We start from the raw sequence: 20,188 nt of genomic DNA, 5'->3' as shown, positions 1-20,188 counted from the left end.
TCCTGACAATTCTGCAGATTACTCGGGTCAAGGAGTAGACCAGCTGCAAAAAGTGATTGACACCATCAAAACCAACCCTGATGACAGAAGAATCATCATGTGTGCCTGGAACCCAAAAGGTAGACAGCATCCCAGTCATCTTCCTTTGGCTAAACTGGCCAGTTAGCCACGGGGAGCAAGGTGGCCGGAGGCACTGCCGGTCACTGGAACTGTCTCCAGTCACGTGGTTGATGAACAGTCACACTTTGTTCTGTTTCTACCTTCTACCCACACGATCTTTATGCATTAAATTGCCTGTAAAATGCACCCATGGTTTTATCTTTCTCATTTGGAGCACACAGTTTCAAATGTTAACTTAAAAATAGATTATAAAATTAAACTCCACCAGGGTATAGTGAATATCCAGGAAAGAACATTTCATATTTCTAATAGATAATAGAAAGATGTGCCTCAGATTCCAGTTTCCTGTGGCCTTTGCAAAAGGAATAATTTCCTTTTATTTGGTGCCATCAATGGCAGCCCAAACCCTTAATTTTAGCTCAGCTGGATGAGCATTGCTTCAGCATAAATGTACACTTGCAGATTCCTTATGCTAGTGGACAAGCTTCCATCACCTCTGCTGCAGGGCTGGGAAAATAGTCTGACTTTGACAGAATGGGAAATTGAGTTGTACATATCTGTAACTTCATGGCTTCTTTCGTGGTTGGCTTGTTTTGTATTTTACCTTTTTTATAGCTGTGTTCTCTAAAACCCCTCCTTCTTTTACCATTGACCCCCCTCAGATCTTCCCCTGATGGCACTGCCTCCTTGCCATGCCCTGTGTCAATTCTATGTAGTGAATGGGGAGCTGTCTTGCCAGCTGTACCAGAGGTCAGGAGATATGGGCCTGGGCGTGCCCTTCAACATTGCCAGCTATGCCCTGCTCACCTACATGATTGCACACATCACAGGCCTAAAGGTGAGCTGCTTTCAGAAGACGTAGTTATAGCATTGTAATAAACTAACTCATAGCAGGGAATTTAGTCTGATTAGTATTAAAATTGTATGCATGTAAATAAGACATGTACTGGCTCACCTTATAACCCTCCTTGGAGCTTTCTGGTACCTTGTTGCCTAAGGAAACTAACATTCATATAGGTAGCTTGTTTTTTTGTTTTGTTTTGTTTTGTTTTGTTTTTGTTTTTGAGACATGGTCTCATTGTCTAGTCCAGACTAGCCTTGGACCTACAGTGATCCTCCTGTCTCAGTGTCAGAACATAGTCCAAGAATGGAGTCCTGAGAAAACTCCAAGAAAACAAGAGTCTTGTGACTTCAGTTTCTTCAATAAACAGACTTCTTCTTGGACTGTAGTTTCATGCTCCTCCCAGGTGTAGCATATAGGAGTGAGTTTATTTCAGCTGTTGCTATTCATGTGTCTCGATGGAAAAACATGTTTTTGCCATGTGTTTCTGGTCTTTGTAATTGTATAGTTTACTCACAGGACTCTTACCCCTCAGAGTATAAATTGTCTGATGCTCTGAATAAAGTTGACTTTTGCAAAGACTTTAGGCCCCACTCTCCCGGGTTCACGATGCCAATTCTCAGCCTTCCAGATCCTGGGACTGTGTGTGTAAGCCATCATGCACAACCTAAAAACCTAAAACATTAACTTTTCTCAAAAACAGCGCTGGAAAAGTTACTTTTGTGGAAAGCTTTGAACTACGTGTGTACCCTGTAGAATGTGCTACTGTGTGTGTACACATGGGGTCCACATTTTCCACAGTGTGCGTAGACGAGAGCACAGTCTGCCCGAGTCCTTTCTCTTCTTCCGTGTGACTTCCAGGAATTAAGCTCAAGTTGTCAGGCTTGGCAAGTGCCGTTACCCACGGAGCCGTCTCATGGCCCTAGTCTGTTTTAACATGTGTTCTTAAAGAATTTAAACGAAAATACTGACTGCTGTGTTCTCTCCTGTGGGTCATTTTTAGCCAGGGGATTTTGTCCATACCTTGGGAGATGCACATATTTACCTGAATCATATCGAGCCCCTGAAAATTCAGGTAAGAAATATATCTGTTAGGTTTCTTTTTGAGCTTGGTGCCTTCTTTTGACAAAAGATTGGGTGCAGGGCATCCTTTGTATCACAGGCACTCTGGCTGACGCTGTCTAGTATTGAAGCTCTCCAAATGCAGGGCTTTTGATAAGGGAGATGAGCGGGAATGAGGCCGTCATCGGCCTTAGCAACCACAAGCACAGGACACGGTAAGGCATTAAGCGTCAGTACCAGAGAGAAGAGCCAGGAGATACGCATTTTAACTCATAATTTTAATTGAAGAGCTGAAAAATAAATGTTTGACTTTAAGTTTCATGCTTAAGTACTAAACTTTAAAAAGCCTGTCTTTTTAAATTCCTTTCAAATTCCTATAATATAGCAGCCAGCAAATGAATCGAAATGGTAGTAAAAGTCAAGAATTGTGTCCCTATGTTTAATGTATTTCTCAGGAGTTATCTGGTGGCTTCAGCCTGTAATCACAGCTACTTAGGCTAGAACAGGAGCATTCCAAGTTCAAGGCTTGCCTGGGCTCCAGAGTGGGTTCGATATAAGCCTAGATACCTTGACTAAGACCCTGTCTCCGAATAAAAAGGTAAACAAAGCTGGACCACAGCTGATGGCAGATTACTAATGTAGCTCTCTTGAGGCCTTAGGCACAGTCCCTAATCTTGCAGAAAGAAAAGACGGTACTGTATTGCATTGTTGTAAAGAAGTACTTTGTGATAAAATACTGTGTTGTTTCAAAAGGAGACACGGGAACAGATATAAAGTAAAACCATGATTTTATTTTTAGCTTCAGCGAGAGCCAAGACCTTTCCCAAAGCTCAAAATTCTTCGAAAAGTTGAGACAATTGATGATTTCAAAGTTGAAGACTTTCAGATTGAAGGTTATAATCCACATCCAGCGATTAAAATGGAAATGGCCGTTTAGAGCTTTTTCAAAGCTGCTGTGAACATCACCAGACTTTAGGGCTTGAGCCTGATGCCCAAGGTAAAATACAGTTTCTCTCTAAAGGGAAATAAACTAAATCGAAACTCTGACAGTGATTTGTCTATTTGTAAGTACCTCAATGTCTAAATGTATTACTGGCATTTAGACTGCCTTTCCTTTAGCATTCACTGAGGTACATAAGAAAACTAAGATTGTATACTAGGCAACAACAACCAGACATTTCTGTATGTCTGTATGAAGAAGGCTGACGAGATTCCTCTAAACTTGAACTATGTTACATGTTTACTTATAAATATTTTATATGTTGTAGTAATAAAGAACTGTTTTGCATTTGTCAGTTGAAACTTTAAAAATAGCTTTTATTGTGTGTGTGTGTTTGTGTGCATGCATTTAGGTTGGAGCACAATTTGAGTAAGTTTGGTTGGACTTGGTGACAAGCTCAAGTTTCTGACTAAAATAGATTGACCCAAAAACCATGAGCCTTCTTACCCTTGTTGGGACAGGGGCTCATGTATCCCAGGCCTGAAACACACTCTGCAGCTGAGGATGACCTTATTCCTCATCCTCTTGATTCTGCCTCCTAGTTGCTGGGATTGTAGGCATGGATTGGAGATTGAACCCAGAATTTCATGTATGCTAGGCAAATTTCCACCAAGGTAGCCACATCCCCAGCCCTCTTGGTTTTTGTTTGTTTGTTTGGTCTTATTCTACCTTGGCTTGTCTGGAACTCACTGCGTAGCCTAGGCCTGCTAGTTAAATTCTATTTAGTAAGATAGATTAAAATATTTCCTCCCGCTTGTCCACAGTGTACTTCAGTATAGTTATATTTTATATGAAAATAAAATGGCCAGTTCAGGTTGTTAGGGTCTGCAGTCGCTCAGAGATTCACCAGACTGTCTTAGTTTGGGTTTGTATTGCTATGAAGAGAGACCATGACAGTGGCAACTCTTACAAAGGAAAAGGGGTGGCTTGCTTATCGTTCAGAGGTTCAGTCCATTTTCATCATGGTGGGACATGGTGGCATGCAGCTAGACATGGTGCTGTACCTGTAGCTGAGAGTCCTACATCTTGCAGGCAACAGGAAATAGTCTGTGACACTAAGAGTAGTTTGAGCATAGGAGACCTCAAAGCCTGCACGCAAGTGACACACTTCCTCCAACAAGGGTACAACTACTCCAGCAAAGCCACACCCATTAGTGTCGCTCCTTTGGGGGCTGTTTTCTTTCAAACCACTGCAGTGATCATGAATAAATAATAAGATACTTTTAATTTCTGGAACCAGGTCTGCACCTGAGAGTGCTCCCAAGATGCAGCATCTAACCATATCAGCCCAGGGCTTGTAAAGACAAAACCCACAAGATTACATGTATTCTGACTAAATGTAGGCAGGGTCTAATAAGACACAAATGTCTTGCAGTTGTCCTAGTCATCTTTTTGAGCAGAGTCAGCAAGTTTGATTACAAAAGCAAAATCACTGTCTCATCTTGCTAGAACAACAGATTTAACAGGATCGGACAATTTAAAAATCTTACAAATTAAATGCTGGATTAAAAACTGGATTAAAAACCTGTAGTTCCAGCTATTTACCAGATTGCAGCAGGAAGATTATTTGACCCCAGAGTACAGACTAGGCAACATGGTGAGATTCACTCTCAGAAAAACCAACCAACCAAGCAAAGAAAAAAAGTTTCAAATTAATAGCAAAAGCACATAGCAAAATATAAAACTAAGAAAACAAACAGCTTTAAAGTTCCACAAAGGTAGAGCTTGAAACAGTAATGCCTCTCCATAGGCATGCAATGCTCACACATGGCTGCGTAGAAACAGGCTTTCTCTGCATAGACCAGGCTGTCCTAAACTCAGATCTGCCTGCCTCTGTCCCGAGTGCTAGGACTAAAGGGTGTGCCATCACATCTGGAGGCTGAGTATTTTTAATTGCTGTAAGTTTCCTTGGAGGAAAACTTGTTAATATGTAGAAAAAAGAGGCTGCTACAGATTTACATGGCACTGTTTAACAGTAAAAATTACTTGTTTAAAAATGTAGTACACTCTAAAGTAAGTAGGGGAAACGTTAGGCAACATTAACTTATGTGCTATACTTTTATATGGCTGCAGCACAGGTTTATATCAGCATCACCAGAGATAAGCAATTTTGCAATGGCTCCATCACCCAGTGACAGAAATTAGTTCATATCTGTGATAATCTTATGGGACCACCATGCCATCCATCAATGACTGAACATCAGCATGTGACACATGACTGTACACATTTTTAGAGTAAACAGGACTTTGAAACCTATATCCAGGGCTGAAGTGCACCTCAATGGTAGAGCCACCCACGGCTCAACTCCTAATACCACAAAACCAAATAAAACTATATCCAAAGAAAATGACATAAAAGTTACCTGTAAGTTGGGAGAATAGTCATTCTATATTTCCCTATTTTTTGTGATTAATACTGATTTCATTTTTAAAAAGGGAGAAAATGAATTTCGCAAAGAAAAATGATGGGTTCATTTTTTTCTAAACTGTAACACCCCAGGAAAGCAATCTGTCAAGCAGAACTTTTCCCTGCTCACCCTTCTTACACTAACAGTTTGAAGAACTTCAAATCAAACGTGCTTTGAAAGCAGAAGCAGGTTTTGAGACAAGTTGCAAAAGTCAGATTGGGAGAGAATAGAAAATCGTTGTGAGAAAAAACAAAACAAAAACTAAACGTTTAAAGGTAAGATTTAAACTATCAATCAAATACCTTGATGCAGTCTATCAGCCATACCAAGGCTGCCACGATGTGAGGCCAGGTGTGAGGGGCTCCCACTGCATACAGGGAACTCTTGGACAGTGCAAAGGGATACCTATGAGAAACAGGAAGATAAGGAGCAACCATGTTAGCAAGCATAAAGGCTACAGTAAAGGTGTATTTTAAAGCTGCACATACATCTGCTGTGAAGATATTTGAGTCTACTCTGAAGATCTTATTCATCAACGATTTTTGTGTATTCACATTCCACAGATTACTTTGCACGGTGTTTAACAGCTGAGTATAGAAGGATTCTCCTAAAAAAACTTTTCATTTTCCTACATTCAATGTACTTCTATTACACATTAGTGATTATCTGTCACTAAATCTACTTCCGTCCCTGTGTCTCCAAACAGCTTTCCTTCCTCAGTTGCCCCAAGTGTTGGGATCACAGGTGTGCAGCACCACGTCTGATCTGTGCTTGTCTTTATTTATAATGCTTTTAAACTTCATCTCTGCTGGTTAGCTTTGTCAACCAGACACAAACGAGAGTCATCTGGTGTAACACCCGATTCTGTGTTACCCCCTCGGTACAGTTCGCCCTTACGCGAGTCTGACAAGGGCCTGGAGATTGAAAGAACACACAAAGAGACCTGGGTCATTCGAAAAGAGATCAGCCGAATGCCGTTTATTTAGCCTTGGGGAAAATCTTATATACCCCACTCCTGCCTAAGGAATTCCACCCAGGCAGGTGGGAAATTACCATATCTAACTGCTGCACAAGGACTCCCACCTAGGCAGGTGGGAAATTACCATACCAACAATAGAGTCAACAATGCCCTACAACAAATCACCAGGCGGGGCAGAGGGAGCACAGGAACAAACAGAATGCTTAGTCATCTGCCCAAAAACTGTCCTCAAGATGAGCCCCAGGAATAAGGGCAGACCCGGGCCCTACAATCTGGAAAGACGGAACCTCAATAAAGGAAATGTCTCCATTAGGCTGGCCCGTGGGCATATCTATGGAGCACTTCCTTAACTCATGACTGATGGGAGAAGCCTAGTCCACTGTGGGCAGTGCCACCCGAGTAGGTAGTACTGGACTGTAGGAGACAGCAAGCTGAGCAAGCTATGGAGAACTAGTCAGTAAACATCTTGGCTTCATAGTTCCCACCTCTGTTCCTGCTTGAGTTTCTGCCCTTACTTCCCTTGATAACTAATGTAATAAATTCTTCCCTCCGTTAGTGTTATTTTTAAAGATTTATTTCTTATGCATACAATGTGCTGCTGGCATGTATACCCACACACCAGAAGAGGGCACCAGATCTCATTACAGATGGTTGTGAGCCACCATGTGGTTGTTTTCCATAGAGTTTGTTATTGTTGTTTTGTTTTTTAAAATATCCCTGGGGCTGGAGAGATGGCTCAGTGGTTAAGAGCACTGCCTGCTCTTCCAAACAACTGGGTTAAATCCCCGGGACCCACAACTATAACTCTAATTTCAGGAGTTCTTATGCCCTCTTCTGGCCTTGGTGGGCACCAGACACATGTGGTATACAGACATACATGTAGGCAAAACACTTTACCCATAAAATAAAAACAATAAAGATCTTTAAAAAAAGACAAACAAAAACTATTCCTATGGAGTTTTATCATGACTAAAAGACCTTAAAATTCTTCTCAACCACTGTGGACTTAAACTCATCTTAGTTTCAAGATGCCTTAAGAAATACAAAATTTGCGGGTCGGTGGTGGTACACTCCTTTGTTGATCTTAGTGTCTGTGTTAATAGTGTTCTGTTCAGAAAGCCTTTTCCTGTGCCATTGATTTCAGGGCTGTAACATAAAAGGTAAGAAGTGAAAAAAAAAATAGTGTCTTACTATGTTGTTCTGGCTGTCTCGGAACTCACTATGTGAACCAGGCTGGCCTGGAAATCAGAGATTCCCCCTGCCCCTGCCTTCCGAGTGCTGGAATTAAAGGCGTTCGCTACAATGCCCAACCAGTCCTTTTTATGTCCTACTGTCATTAGTTTGGAGAACTAAATGAGATAATCCGCATGAACTGCTGCTGACAGTGTCTGAAACATAACAGCGGGTAACACATCTGTTGACACTCGTGATGGGGATTCAGGTGCTACCTGTGATTTTGGTTTCCCCCTCCGCCGTGACGTGAGCTGAGGAGACACAGTGATGGCTAGGAAAGATTGAAACTCAAAAGGGCTGCTAGGGACAAAACTACAATTCTAGCTAGAGGCACAACAGCTCCAAGATTCAGAAATCTAAGCTTTTGCCCTAGGCCTTCCCACCACTGTCTGGGAACTGGCAAAGCCTGCTTGTGTAAGCGTACTCGCCAAGGGCGTTCTGACGTCATGCGGGCGGAGACTTTAAAATCAAAATGACTCTTGGTTGGCGTTGGCGGGTGTTTTCCTATGCAGTTGTGCATTTTTACTGGAAGTTGGGCGCTGGGTCTCGTCAAGAAGAGGGGAGAAAGGTAACAGCTGACATGGGGTTAACTCCTTTCCTGCTAAGAGACTGCGGCGTCAGAGACCTGGGGCGGCGTCTGGCAGGCTCTGCGTTCAGGGATCAGTAAGTTTGTGCGGGCAGCGCCTGGAGAGGGAAAAGAGGATGCTGATTGCTGGCCGAGGTGTGGGGCGGGGTGGGCGACTGCCAGGGAGGGACAGGTTAAAACGCTGCGTTCTCGTGGTAATGCAGCATCTGAAAAGCCGTGTAAGGAGAAGAAGTCTGGGAAACTGAAGTCTTGAGAATAAAATCAAAGTGGAGCCGAACAAGGAGGGATGTGGCTCAGTGCACAGCCTATCATGCTAAAGGGCCCAGCTCAAACAAACAATAAAGTGGGCGTTAGTATCTGGTGTTAGTATTTGGGCGTCTGCATTGGCCTGCCTGCCCTTAAGTGATGGAGGAGTGTTAATTTCATTGGTTAATAAAGAAACTGCCTCGGCCCTTTAATAGGACAGAAAATTAGGTAGGCGGAGTAAACAGAACAGAATTCTGGATAAAAGGCAGTGAGGCAGACACTTCAGGCAGTCCCCGTAGTCAGTTGCCATGCCTCTCCTCTCCGAGATGGATGTAGGTTAAGATCTCTCCTGGCAAGCGACCACGTCGTGGTGCTATATAGATTACTAAATATGGGTTAAAACAAGATATGAAAATCAACCAATAAGAAGCTACAGATAACGGGCCAGGCAGTATTTAAATGAATACAGTTTCCTTGTAATTATTTCGGGTGTAAAGCTAGCTGGGTGGCAGGACGCAGCCTCCCCCCCCCCCCCCCCCCCCCCCGCCCCCGCCGCTCCATCTACACTTAGGGTCCTGACAGGATACGTCCTCACCTGTAGCCACTAAGAGCACCTCACCTGTAGCCACTTCTGCGCACATTTGCTATGGTTCCTTGTAACAGGTGGGCCTACTCACCAACCCCCCACTTCTCCTAGTCTCCACCTCCCTCTCTCTCCTGCCACTCTTGTCCCCAGGGCCTAGTCTTTGCCCCCCTCTCTTCCTCCTCTGCCCCTTCTCTCTCATCTTCCAGTAAACCTCCTATGTGGGGCTTATTGCATGGCGTGACTTCTCTTTGCTGCTTATATTATTATTATTATTATTATTATTATTAATTATAATGATGTCACTGGCGAGGAAGAAAGAGAGGTGAAGGGACCAGAAGAGGGGGAAGTGTGGGCTTTTGTCTGTAGAGGGGGAGGCTCACTGACTGGATCAATGGTAATAAATTCATCCTGTTCTGATTTGATAGCTAGGAGGAGTTGGGTGGGTGAACAGGAGGCACAGAGAGAAGGCTTGGGGTGAAGGTAAGAGAACGCTTTAACATAGAGGGCCACTTTCCACTTCCCTGATCGTTCACAATAGCTGTTAAGGTCCCAAATAATACTGGGATCTAGTGTGCCTTTAAGTGACCATTTAGATTGGTTACCTAAGGAATAATGAGGCCAAGTGGTACATACTGTGCTCGTCTTCCTGGGTCTGGTGTTTCTTTCTGTGGTCTGAGGTTTCTTAACCTCACTCATGATAGTTTTTTCTAGTTCCATCCATTTGCATGCAGATTTCAAGATATCATTTTTTTAACTACTGAGTAGAACTCCATTGTTTAAATATATCACATTGTCTTTATCCATTCTTAGGTTGAGTGGCACCCGGGTTGTTTCCAGGTTCTGGATATTACAAATAATGCTGCTATGAACATAGTTGAACAAATGTTCTTGTATTATGATTGAGCATCCTGTGGGTTGTCCAAGAGTGGTATTGCTGGTAGGTTGATTCCCTATTTTCTGAGTTCTTTATATATTTTGGAGATCAGTCATCTATGTGATGTGGGGTTGGTAAAGATCTTTCCCCATTCAGTAGGCTTTTTGTCTTATTGACTGTGTCCATTGCTTTACAGAAACTTCTATTTCAGAAGGTCCCATTTCTTTATTGTTGCTCTCAATGTCTGTGCTACTGGTGTTATATTTAGGAAGTGTTTTCCTATTCCCATGCGTTCAGGCTACTTCCCATTTTCTCTTCAGTGAGGTTCAGTGAATGGTGATGTTTCTCTGATTTCTTTCTCAGCCCCTTTGTCATTCGTATATAGGAGGGCTACTGGTTTTTTTTTTAGTTGATCTTGTATCCTGCTACATTACTAAAGGTGTTTATCAGCTGTAGGAGTTCTGTCGTCGAATTTTTGGGGTCACTTAAGAATACTATCATATCATCTGCAAATGGCGAAAGTTTGACTTCTTCCTTTCCAATTTGTATCCCCTTGATCTCATTTTGTTGTCTTATTTCTCTAGCTAGAACTTCAAGTACTATGTTGAATAGATATGGAGAAAGTAAGTGGACAGCCTTGTCTTATTCCTAATTTTAGTGGAATTGCTGTTTCTCTCCATTTAAGTTGATGTTGGCTGTTGACTTGCTGTATGTTGCTTTTACTATGTTTACATGAGTTCCTTTTATCCCTGACATCTCCAAGAGAAGGAGTGTTGGATTTTGTCGAATACTTTTTCAACATCTAATGGGTGATCACATGTTTTTTCTTTCAATTTGTTTATATGGTGGATTACATTGATAGACAGATGCTGCACCAGCCCTGAATCTCTAGGATGAAGCGGACTTGATCATGGTTAATAATTTTTTTGATGTGTTCTTGATTCAGTTTGCCAGTGTTTTATTGAGTATTTTTGCATCGATGTTCATGAGGGAGTTTGGTCTGTAATTCTCTTTTTTGGTTGAGTCTTTGTGTCATTTCATTATCAGGGTAACTGTAGCATCATAATCGGCAATGTTCCTTCTATTTCTATTATGTGGAACAATTTGATGAGTATAGATATTGGCTCTTTGAAGTTCTGAATACTGCACTGACACCATCCGGCCCTGGACTCTTTTTGGTTGGGAGACTTTCAGTGACTGCTTCTATTTTCTTGCAGGTTAGAGCTCTGTTTAAATTGAGACTTCATCTTGATGATCTGTGATAAGTATGAAGTGTCCCTCTACATATCTTCTGATTGATTTTAGTTTGAAGTCTATTTTGTTAGATATTAGGATTGCACCTGTTTGTTTCTTAAGTCCATTTGATTGGAAAATCTTTTCCCAACCATTTACTCTGAGAGAATGTCTGTCTTTGAGGTTGAGGTGTGTTTCTTGTATGTAGCAGAAAGCTGGATCCTGTTTTCATATCCATTCTGTTACCCTGTGTCTTTTTTTTTTTTTTTTTTTTTTTTTTTTTGGTTTTTCGAGACAGGGTTTCTCTGTAGCTTTGGAGCCTGTCCTGGAACTAGCTCTTGTAGACCAGGCTGGTCTCAAACTCACAGAGATCCGCCTGCCTCTGCCTCCCTAGTGCTGGGATTAAAGGCGTGCACCACCGCCGCCCGGCACCCTGTGTCTTTTTTAAAAGATTTATTATGTATACAACATTCCTTCCTTGTATGCTTGCATGCCAGAAGGCACCAGATCTTATTACAGATGGTTGTGAGCCACCATGTGGTTGCTGGGAATTGAACTCAGGACCTCTGGAAGAGCAGTCAGTGCTCTTAACCTCTGAGCCATCTCTCCAGCCCCTACCCTGTGTCTTTTTATAGGTGAATTGAGTCCATTGATCTTAAGAGATATTAACGACCAGTGATTGTTAATTCCTGTTATTTTTTGGTGGTAGTTTGTGTTTTGTTGGTGTGAGGTTATCTGTTGACTATGTTTTCATGGGTGCAGCTAGCTTCCTTGCATTGGAGTTTTCCTTATAGTACTTTCTGTAAGGCTGGGTTTATGAATAGGTACTGTTTAAATCTGGTTTTGTTGTGGATTATCTTGTTTTCTCCACCGATAGTGATTGGAAGTATAGTAGTCTGGGCTTGCATTCATGGTCTCTTAGTGTCTGCAGCACATGACTTTCTGACTTTCACGTTTTCCATTGAGAAGTCGGGTGTATTTCTGATAGGTCTGCCTTTATATGTTTAGTGTTCTGATTATAATATGGCGAGGAGACTTTTTTTTTGGTTCAGTCTACTTGGTGTTTTGTAAACTTTTTTACCTTCATAGGGATATCCTTTTTTTAGTTGGGGAACTTTTCATCTATGATTTTGTTGAATATATTTTCTGTGCCTTTGAGCTGGAGTTCTTCTTCTATTCCTATTATTCTTTTTTATTGATATTTATTGAGCTCTACATTTTTCTCTGCTCCCTTTGCTGCCGCTTCCCTCCCACCTTCAACCCTCCCCCAAGGTCTCCATGCACCCAATTTACTCAGGAGATCTTGTCTTTTTCTACTCTCTACTTTCCATGTAGATTAGATCTATGTAAGTCTCTCTTAGTGTCCTCATTGTTGTCTAAGTTCTCTGGGATTGTGGTTTGTAGGCTGGGTTTCTTTGCTTATGTTTAAAAACCACCTACGAGTGAGTACATGTGATAGTTGTCTGTGTCTGGGTTACCTCGCTCAGAATTTCTAGCTCCATCTATGTTACCTCACTCAGAATTTCTAGCTCCATCTATTTTCCTGTGAAATTCAAGCTGTCGTTATTTTTTTCTGATGTGTACTACTCCATTATATAAATGTACCATATTTTCCTTATCCATTCTTCGGTCGAGGGGCATTTAGGTTGTTTCCAGGTTCTCTCTATGGCAAATAAAGCTGCAACAAACGTATGAGCACATGTCCTTGTGGCACGACTGAGCATCCTTTGGATATACACCCAAAGTGGTATTACTAGGTCTTGAGGAACGTTGTTTCCTAATTTTCCGAGAAATTGCCACACTGACATTCGAAGGGGTTGTACTAGCTTGCATTCCCACCAGCAAGGCAGGAGTGTTCCCTTTACCCCACAACCTCTCCAGCATAAGTTGTTACCAGTGTTTTTGATCTTGGCCATTCTTACAGGTGTAAGATGTAATCTCAGAGTTGTTTTCATTTGCATTTCTCTGATGACTAAGGATGTTGAACATTTCACCTCATTCTTTTAATTTAATTAATTTAATTTTAATTAATTTAATTCACCTCATTCTTTTTAATTTACAAATGTCATTCTTATATGTAAATGTCACACTTGAAACAAAATTCATGTTTGTACATTAAGAGTTGTGAATTGTTTCCACTAGAAACACCTTGAAGAACAGATTGCTAAAGCTGACGGAGAGTATGAAGGATTCATATCTGAAGATCTCTTGGAAAATATCAAAGAGATTGCAGAGAAGTACAAGAGTACTGCTGTTCTATTTAAGACTCCTGGTGAATGAAGATGAATTGATGGTGGCTGTCTTGTATCTGTCATAGGCATATATTAACTAAAAATATTTATATCCCAAAACTGTGGTAACTTGGTAGATTAGCTTTTTAAGTGTAACAGACAGTTAATAAAGTACATTAGTAAAGTGTGGGTTTTCCCTTCATTTCTGTGACTCACTTCTGATGAAAGTACATGCTATGGTCTAAACCGGGAGTTAGCAACTACAGTGTGAACCAAGTAAGATACACCCATTCACTGACTTTCTGCAAGTGCTTGCCCACTGTGATGGCGTTAAACAATCTAAAGAAGACGTCGCTTGGCCTGCAGAGCCAGACACATTGACTCTCAGGTCCTTGTCATGTGACTTTTCCTCGGAGGATGGGAAGCAGCATCTGTTCACCCTTCCTTCGCCCGGATAAAAAAGGTAACAACAAACCAGAGAAAGGATTCCATCCCAATCCAGGTCGTGAATCAGTGAGTTCCTTGGGGTCACTTGTAGGATCGCAAATGACTCAAGGCAGCTGCAGCATCAGGAGACCTCCAGGACAGCAGACCAGCACTTAGGCCTTGACAAGAGCCGCCGACAGCATGGGCCGCTCAAGGGAGGCTGCACCACCACAAACTTCCCCCACTCCAGTCAATTGTGTACGTCTTATAGAACCTCAGGGCAGGGGCTCCCAAGCCCCCTAAGCTCCCTACTCCATCCGTGAGAAAATATCTTCAGATAGAGCTAAATGAACACAGTCTATGGGTAGTTTTAACACTCAGGAGAACGTGCAAGGGAAGAGGAAGACTCCACCTGTTCAAGTCAAGCAGAACCAATGTATGGGGCACCACGCTGGCCTCAGGGTCAGAAACGAGTCGTGTGCAAACCCTGTGGAGGGGACTACTCTCTGAGAGCGGTGGGGTTACTGCTGCTCCTGAGAGCTCACTGAGCAGCAGAGCAGCACTGACCGAGACCAACTGGGCACTCGGTAATAAGCAGGTTCCATGAGGCGTCTTCCAGCCTCGTGGAGCCAGGACTTGAATATTCAGCAGGCTGTCCTGTCTGTGAGAAAGGGAAACAGTGAAAATAGTCTGGAAAAAACGTGAGCTGTTGAACTATTGCTAGACATAAAGCAAGGGCGGTTAAAATCTTAAAGCTGCGTTGGTAATAAAGTGGAACCAGAGGAAAATCCATAGCTTTGGAGTTCATCTTCTCTACACGATGTAGAGTAACCGCTAGTAGTGCTGCAGTGGGCTGGGCTAGCTGGAGTGCGTGTCTAGCGTGCGTAGCCTTTGCATTTGGTCCCAGAACCAGAAGTGTAGCTAGGCGTGATGGCCAACACATGTCATCTGCACCCGTTCAGAATGCTGAGGAACAAGGCTTTTGAGGTCAGACCAGGCTGAGCTATAGACCAAAGCTCTGTCTCAAAACAAAGCCAGAAAATAAAATTTACTAATAAAATATTTATTAATTAAAAAAGTAATTTTTGAGGCAAAGTCTCTAGTCCAGGCTGGTCTCAAACTCCCTATGTAGTTGAAGGTGACCTTGAACTTCTGACCCTCTGCCTTCTACTTCCAAAGCATGAGATTACAGTTTGTCTCCTTGTCTGGATTATGTGCTATGGAGACCAAACTCAACCCCTCCTGTTTGCTAGGCAAGAAAAATTATCACCAACTGCTGAAAAGCAAAACTTAATTAGGAAAGAAAGCAGGTGGACGGTAGTACATACCTGTAATCCATCCTTTGGGAGACTGAGAGAAGAGGATCAGGAAACCCTGTCAAATCTAAAGAGCAAAGGAGCATTGTCCAGGTTTCAGAGTTATAAAGAAGGCAGCTCAAGACAAGTGTCTCATATACTTGTAATTTTGTTGTCGTTATGTCTCTTGCTGACCAAACCTTTCCTAGTGCCTAGAATGCAGCCCTCGTTATCCCTATCTGCCTCTTGATGTCTGAAATAGTTTTCTCCTTTCAACTGAGGTTTCAAGATATTTCCAGATAGACAAAGCTGACTTCAGGTTCTGATTCTTTATTACAATGACTTATTGTGGTTAGGTAAACAAAATACAGTAAGCATGTATAAATGGGTTTGTGTATACAAGAATAACAAACAAATGGAAGTCCAAAGGTGTTATTTTTAATTTTCTTTTGAGAAAGTCATTGCATGGATCCCTGGCTGGCCTGGAACTCAGAATGTACACTGGGCTGGTTTTTAATTTGTGGCGATCCTCCTTGCTTCTGACTCCAGGTGATGAGATTAATGGCCTGCATCACCAAGCCCCAGAAATAACATGTGTGTTGCTGGATTTTCCCTTTAAAAACATTTTTACTTATTATTTCTAGGGAGATGTGCCAGAATGCATGTGTGGAAGGCAGAACTTTTTACAGTTGGTTCTCTCTCCTCCTTTATGTGGGTCCAAAGATAGAATTCAGGTTCCCAGGCTTATTTGGCAAGCAGCATTAGATACTGAACCAATTCTTTGGCTTTCTTTTCCTTTTTGTGAATTATTTATTAGAGACCACTTAAATTTGATTCCCCCCGCCCCTGGTTTTTCAAGACAGGGTTATTTCTGTGTATCCCTGGCTATCCTTGAACTCATTATGTAGACCAGGCTGGCCTCAAACTCACAGAGATCACCTGTCTCCTGAATGCTAGGATTAAAGGTGTGCACCACTGCCACCCAGCTAATTTAATTTTTTTTTAGATGAGTCTCCTTAAGCTTGAACTCTTGGACTCAAGCCACATTCCTATGGTAGGTACCCGAGCAGCCCAGTCTAATTGTAGCTAGGTACATCACTAAGCATGTCTCAATAGGCTTGAGGAAGGGTCCTACTACATAGTCTTGCCTAGTCTAGAATTCAATTTATAGACTTGGATGCTTCTGAACTCAGACCTCTACCTCCTAAATTCTGGGACTAAGGCGTTTACTACCATACCTGGCTTTTAACTGGGTGTTTTTGTTTGTTTTTTTCTAAGACAAGGTTTCTCTGTGTACTCCTGGCTATCCTGTCACTTGCTCTGTAGACCAGGCTGGCCTCAGACTCAGAGAACTACCTGCCTCTGCTTCTCTGGTGATGGGATTAATGATATGCACACCTTTAATCCCAGCACTCGTAAGGAAGAAACAGGCAAATCTCTGAGTTTGAGGCCAGCCTGGTCTACAGAGTGAGGCCATGATGTGGATCGGGGATGGAGGAGGGACTCATTGCAAAGGCCATGGCGTGGATCAGGGATGGAGGAAGGACCACTGCAAAGGCCATGGCATGGACAACCCACTGCACAATGGAAACTGTTGAGTTCTATTGTTCATTTTCTAAAGAGAGAAAAAAATGGGCATGGAGTTGGAGAGATGGGGAGAAGGGGAGGATCTGAGAGGAGTTATAATGGGAAAACCATGATTAGAATAGATTATATGAAATTGTTTTCAATTATAGAAATGTATAATTTTTGAGTACTTATTTTCATCAAGCTTTTCAAAGAATCCTTTCAATTAAAACATTTTTGAAGCCAGGCAGTGGTGGTGCACATCTGATGCCGTAAGTCAAAAAACAGTTCAGAATTATGAATCATAAAATGGTTATTTATTTTAGGAGAAAACTTACAGATCACTCTCCTAGACAACAGCCCTCTGTGCAGTCAGAAGCAGACCAGGCCGGAGTGGACTAGGCAGGCACCTTTACTGCTGCTTTTACAGTATAAGAGACCACGCCCAAGTGGGCTGGTATCTTAAAGGCTATTGGCTGAAGGAGCAGAAGGTGCTCCAACAGCACACACCTTTAATCCCAGCACTTGGGAGGCAGAGCAGATAGATCTCTGTAAGTTTGAGGCCAGCCTGGTCTACAGAATGAGTTCCAGAACAGTCAGAGCTGTTACAAAGAGAAACCCTCTCTTGAAAACTCAAAATAAATAAAGACAGACAGAAAGATAAAAGACATTTTAGTCTAGAGGTTTACTTCTGGCACAATGCCTGCCTGTTGTAAGTGAATCCCTGGATTCAGTCCTGATTAGTCCTTACCACTAAAAGAAAAGAGAGAGAGAGAGAGAGAGAGAGAGAGAGAGAGAGAGAGAGAGACAGAGAGAAAGGGAGGGAGAGAGAAAGATAAAGAGAAAAAGGCAAACACTTTGCTAGAAAAATATCTGTGTAAAAATCTATAATCTGAACAGCTTTTCACAACTATAAACAGTGTTTACCTCTTGACTCTTATAAGAAACATCTTTAAGTTGTCTTCTAGAAAAAGGCAAAATAAAGATGTGCTTAAACAATGACCCTAAACGCAATGGAAACATTCCCAAATTGTTCAGCACATACACACACCAACTACCTAGCCAGCACTTTTTCTGATATAGCTGTCCATACAGGAGCTACAGAGATAACACGAAGGAGGAGCATGGCAGAAGCTGCACAATGGGAGACTGGAGAGCGCATGGCCCTTCCCAGTTAAACTGCCGCCACTGGGTACTGCAAATTGATGCCACCCAAAGACACCGGCTCCAATGGAGCTCGAGTTTCTGATGTTTGAACACATGTAGACATCTGGACTCAGGTAATATTTTCTGATTATTTCTGGAATAAGGCTTCCATTTATTTTTTAATACCACCAAATAAACAATCTCCATAGGCAAATCCATGACCTGGAGTCCACAGTACATGCTTTGTGAATTCGTTCAGCCGCAGAGGCAGGTCTTTCTACTAATTGCTTACCTCTTTAATTGGAGAGAATCTAGGATGGTGTGGGATATCAACTGAAGTAGAATTCATCTCAAAATTACAAAAGGTTTGGCCACTTGTTGGAAAGCGCATTTCTAAGCACACTGGTATAAAAGTTGATATGTCTGCACGCACTGGCTGGTCCAAGAAGAGATGAGTCTGAAGGAGCTGGGGTAAAGGCAGCACAACTTTTACAGTCAGTGTCCAGACTCCAGAGCAATGAAATAATCCACATGCTGAAACTTGAGGACTTTGTTGCCCCAACTCATCCAGCCTGGCTGTAAATTCCGAGCAAACATTTCCAAACACTGCTCGCCTGGCTTGATATAGTCTTTCAGTACTTCTGTACAAAAAGAAAAGAAAAAATCAGCAGTAAGGAAGAAATCAGTTTACTCTTTAAAAGCAGAGAAGAATAGAAGAGGCAGATATTTCAGCTTTTAAGACGGACAGCAAATTAGAGTCGAGCATGGCATGGTCGGACCTGCCATGCAAAGGGAGAAGCACCTGCAGGCTTGGAAGCAGCACCGCTGTGACCGCACTAGTTCTGATTCCCTGCTCTGTGTGTTCACGTCCACACACGTCTTTCCAGTTTTCCAATAATGCTCACACCTCTCCTGAGAACTAATTTACTTTATTGTTTAATAAGTACAATCCATGAATTCAAAAAACTGTAGAAGCAATATAAAGACAACCTGCTTGAAACTGAAGATGAACTATAAGTCTAGTTTTAGTATATACTTTAGTGAAATAATTAAGAAAAGAGTTGTGTACAGACAGAAGTATTTAACCATTGTAACTACGCCTCATGGCTGGAACTTGCATGTGCTAAGATTACTCCCACACTATAGTTCTTTGCCTAAATTTCACCATGCTATTTCCAGTTAAGGAGCCCTTATTTATATATGCATGACTGCAACACTGAAAATCACCTTTTTTGGAGAGAAGACCCTTCATTTAGATTAGTTAAGTAACTGTGGTCTGCACGGCCTGAGAGAAAGGAAAACCACAGCACCTTGTTTTTAAAAAGCACTCATTCCCTTCAAGGACAGAAGAATCATTCTAACCCTGATCAGGTTCTGGTTGCTCTATTAACCACATAACAGGAATGGGTATAAAAGTAGTTCCAAGAAGAAAGTACTTTAGTAAGCAGAACACAGTTCCACAGTTGCTATGTTAGGTTGGCCTTAGAAGAACGACAAAGGTTCTTCAGGATTTTTTGGTTTTCCTTGGAAATAAGGATCCAGCCCAGGGCCTGTACATGCTAGGCAGGAACTCCATTTCTGAGCTACACCTCCATCCTCAGAATTCCCTGGGAATAACTGAAGGTTTAAGAGATAACAATTGTAAAGTTAGAAACACAATACAGCAGGGTGGATCTGGGAGGAGCTGGGGGAGAGGAAGTGAAAATGGTCAAAATATATCGTATGAAACTCTCAAATAAAAAAGCTATTACATTATTATCAAAAATATTTTGAGTTTCAGATTTTTCTTTGTCCAAGAGTAATATTCTTACTTGCCAAAAATCAAAGAGAAATTAAAGCTGTTATTGCCTGCAATTGACTAACTCAAATTTAGGCTTTGGTAACTTTCTAGATGTTGACATAAAAGACTCTATTCATTTCAAAAGTATGGAACTAAACACAGGGCAACTCAAAAGAGAAAACTTTCCCTGAGACCTCACCGAGAAAACCCTAACTCCCCTTCTGTTTTCTAGAAGTTGGCATGGGCCAAGCTGTAGTGCTAAGATTGTGCTAACCACCCCTCCGTCTGTTTTCTAGAAGTTAACATAAGCTAAGGTACAGTGGTTTTACTTAGGTTCTGCAGTCTTTCGGGAAAGATATTCTCTTGATGACGGGGCCAGAGAGACAGCTCAGCCATTAGCAGCCCTGGCTGCAGCTGTGAGAATGAGAGGGTCTCTGTTGCCCGTTCCTGGGACTCTTTTCCTCCTGCTGGGTTTTATGTCCAACTTCGATGCGAGAATTTTTGCTTATTAGCATTGCTGTATTGTATTTTGTCATGTTTTGTTGTTATCTGCAGGAGGTCTATTCTTTTCTGATG

The 20,188-nt window shown here is 42.0% G+C and overlaps 1 protein-coding gene across 6 annotated transcripts in view; it reads left to right on the top strand.

Annotated features, from left to right (window-relative positions):
* Tyms (thymidylate synthetase) overlaps positions 1–3,334 on the top strand; it is a 34,203-nt gene extending 30,869 nt beyond the window's left edge. For all 6 annotated transcript variants that reach the window (XM_038315564.1, XM_038315562.1, XM_038315561.1 and 3 more), the window contains 4 exons: positions 18–119; positions 783–958; positions 1,965–2,036; positions 2,823–3,334. In XM_038315564.1, coding sequence (XP_038171492.1) covers positions 18–119; positions 783–958; positions 1,965–2,036; positions 2,823–2,960 — 488 coding nt within the window. In that variant the 3' untranslated portion in view covers positions 2,961–3,334. The remainder of the gene's footprint in view (positions 1–17; positions 120–782; positions 959–1,964; positions 2,037–2,822) is intronic.
* Positions 3,335–20,188: the final 16,854 nt, after the last annotated feature.

This window comes from Arvicola amphibius, chromosome 18 (assembly GCF_903992535.2).
Source record: "Arvicola amphibius chromosome 18, mArvAmp1.2, whole genome shotgun sequence".
Taxonomy (NCBI): Eukaryota; Metazoa; Chordata; class Mammalia; order Rodentia; family Cricetidae; genus Arvicola; species Arvicola amphibius.
The sequence above is the reverse complement of the archived record's forward strand: the minus strand, read 5'-3'. Positions and strand labels throughout refer to the sequence as shown.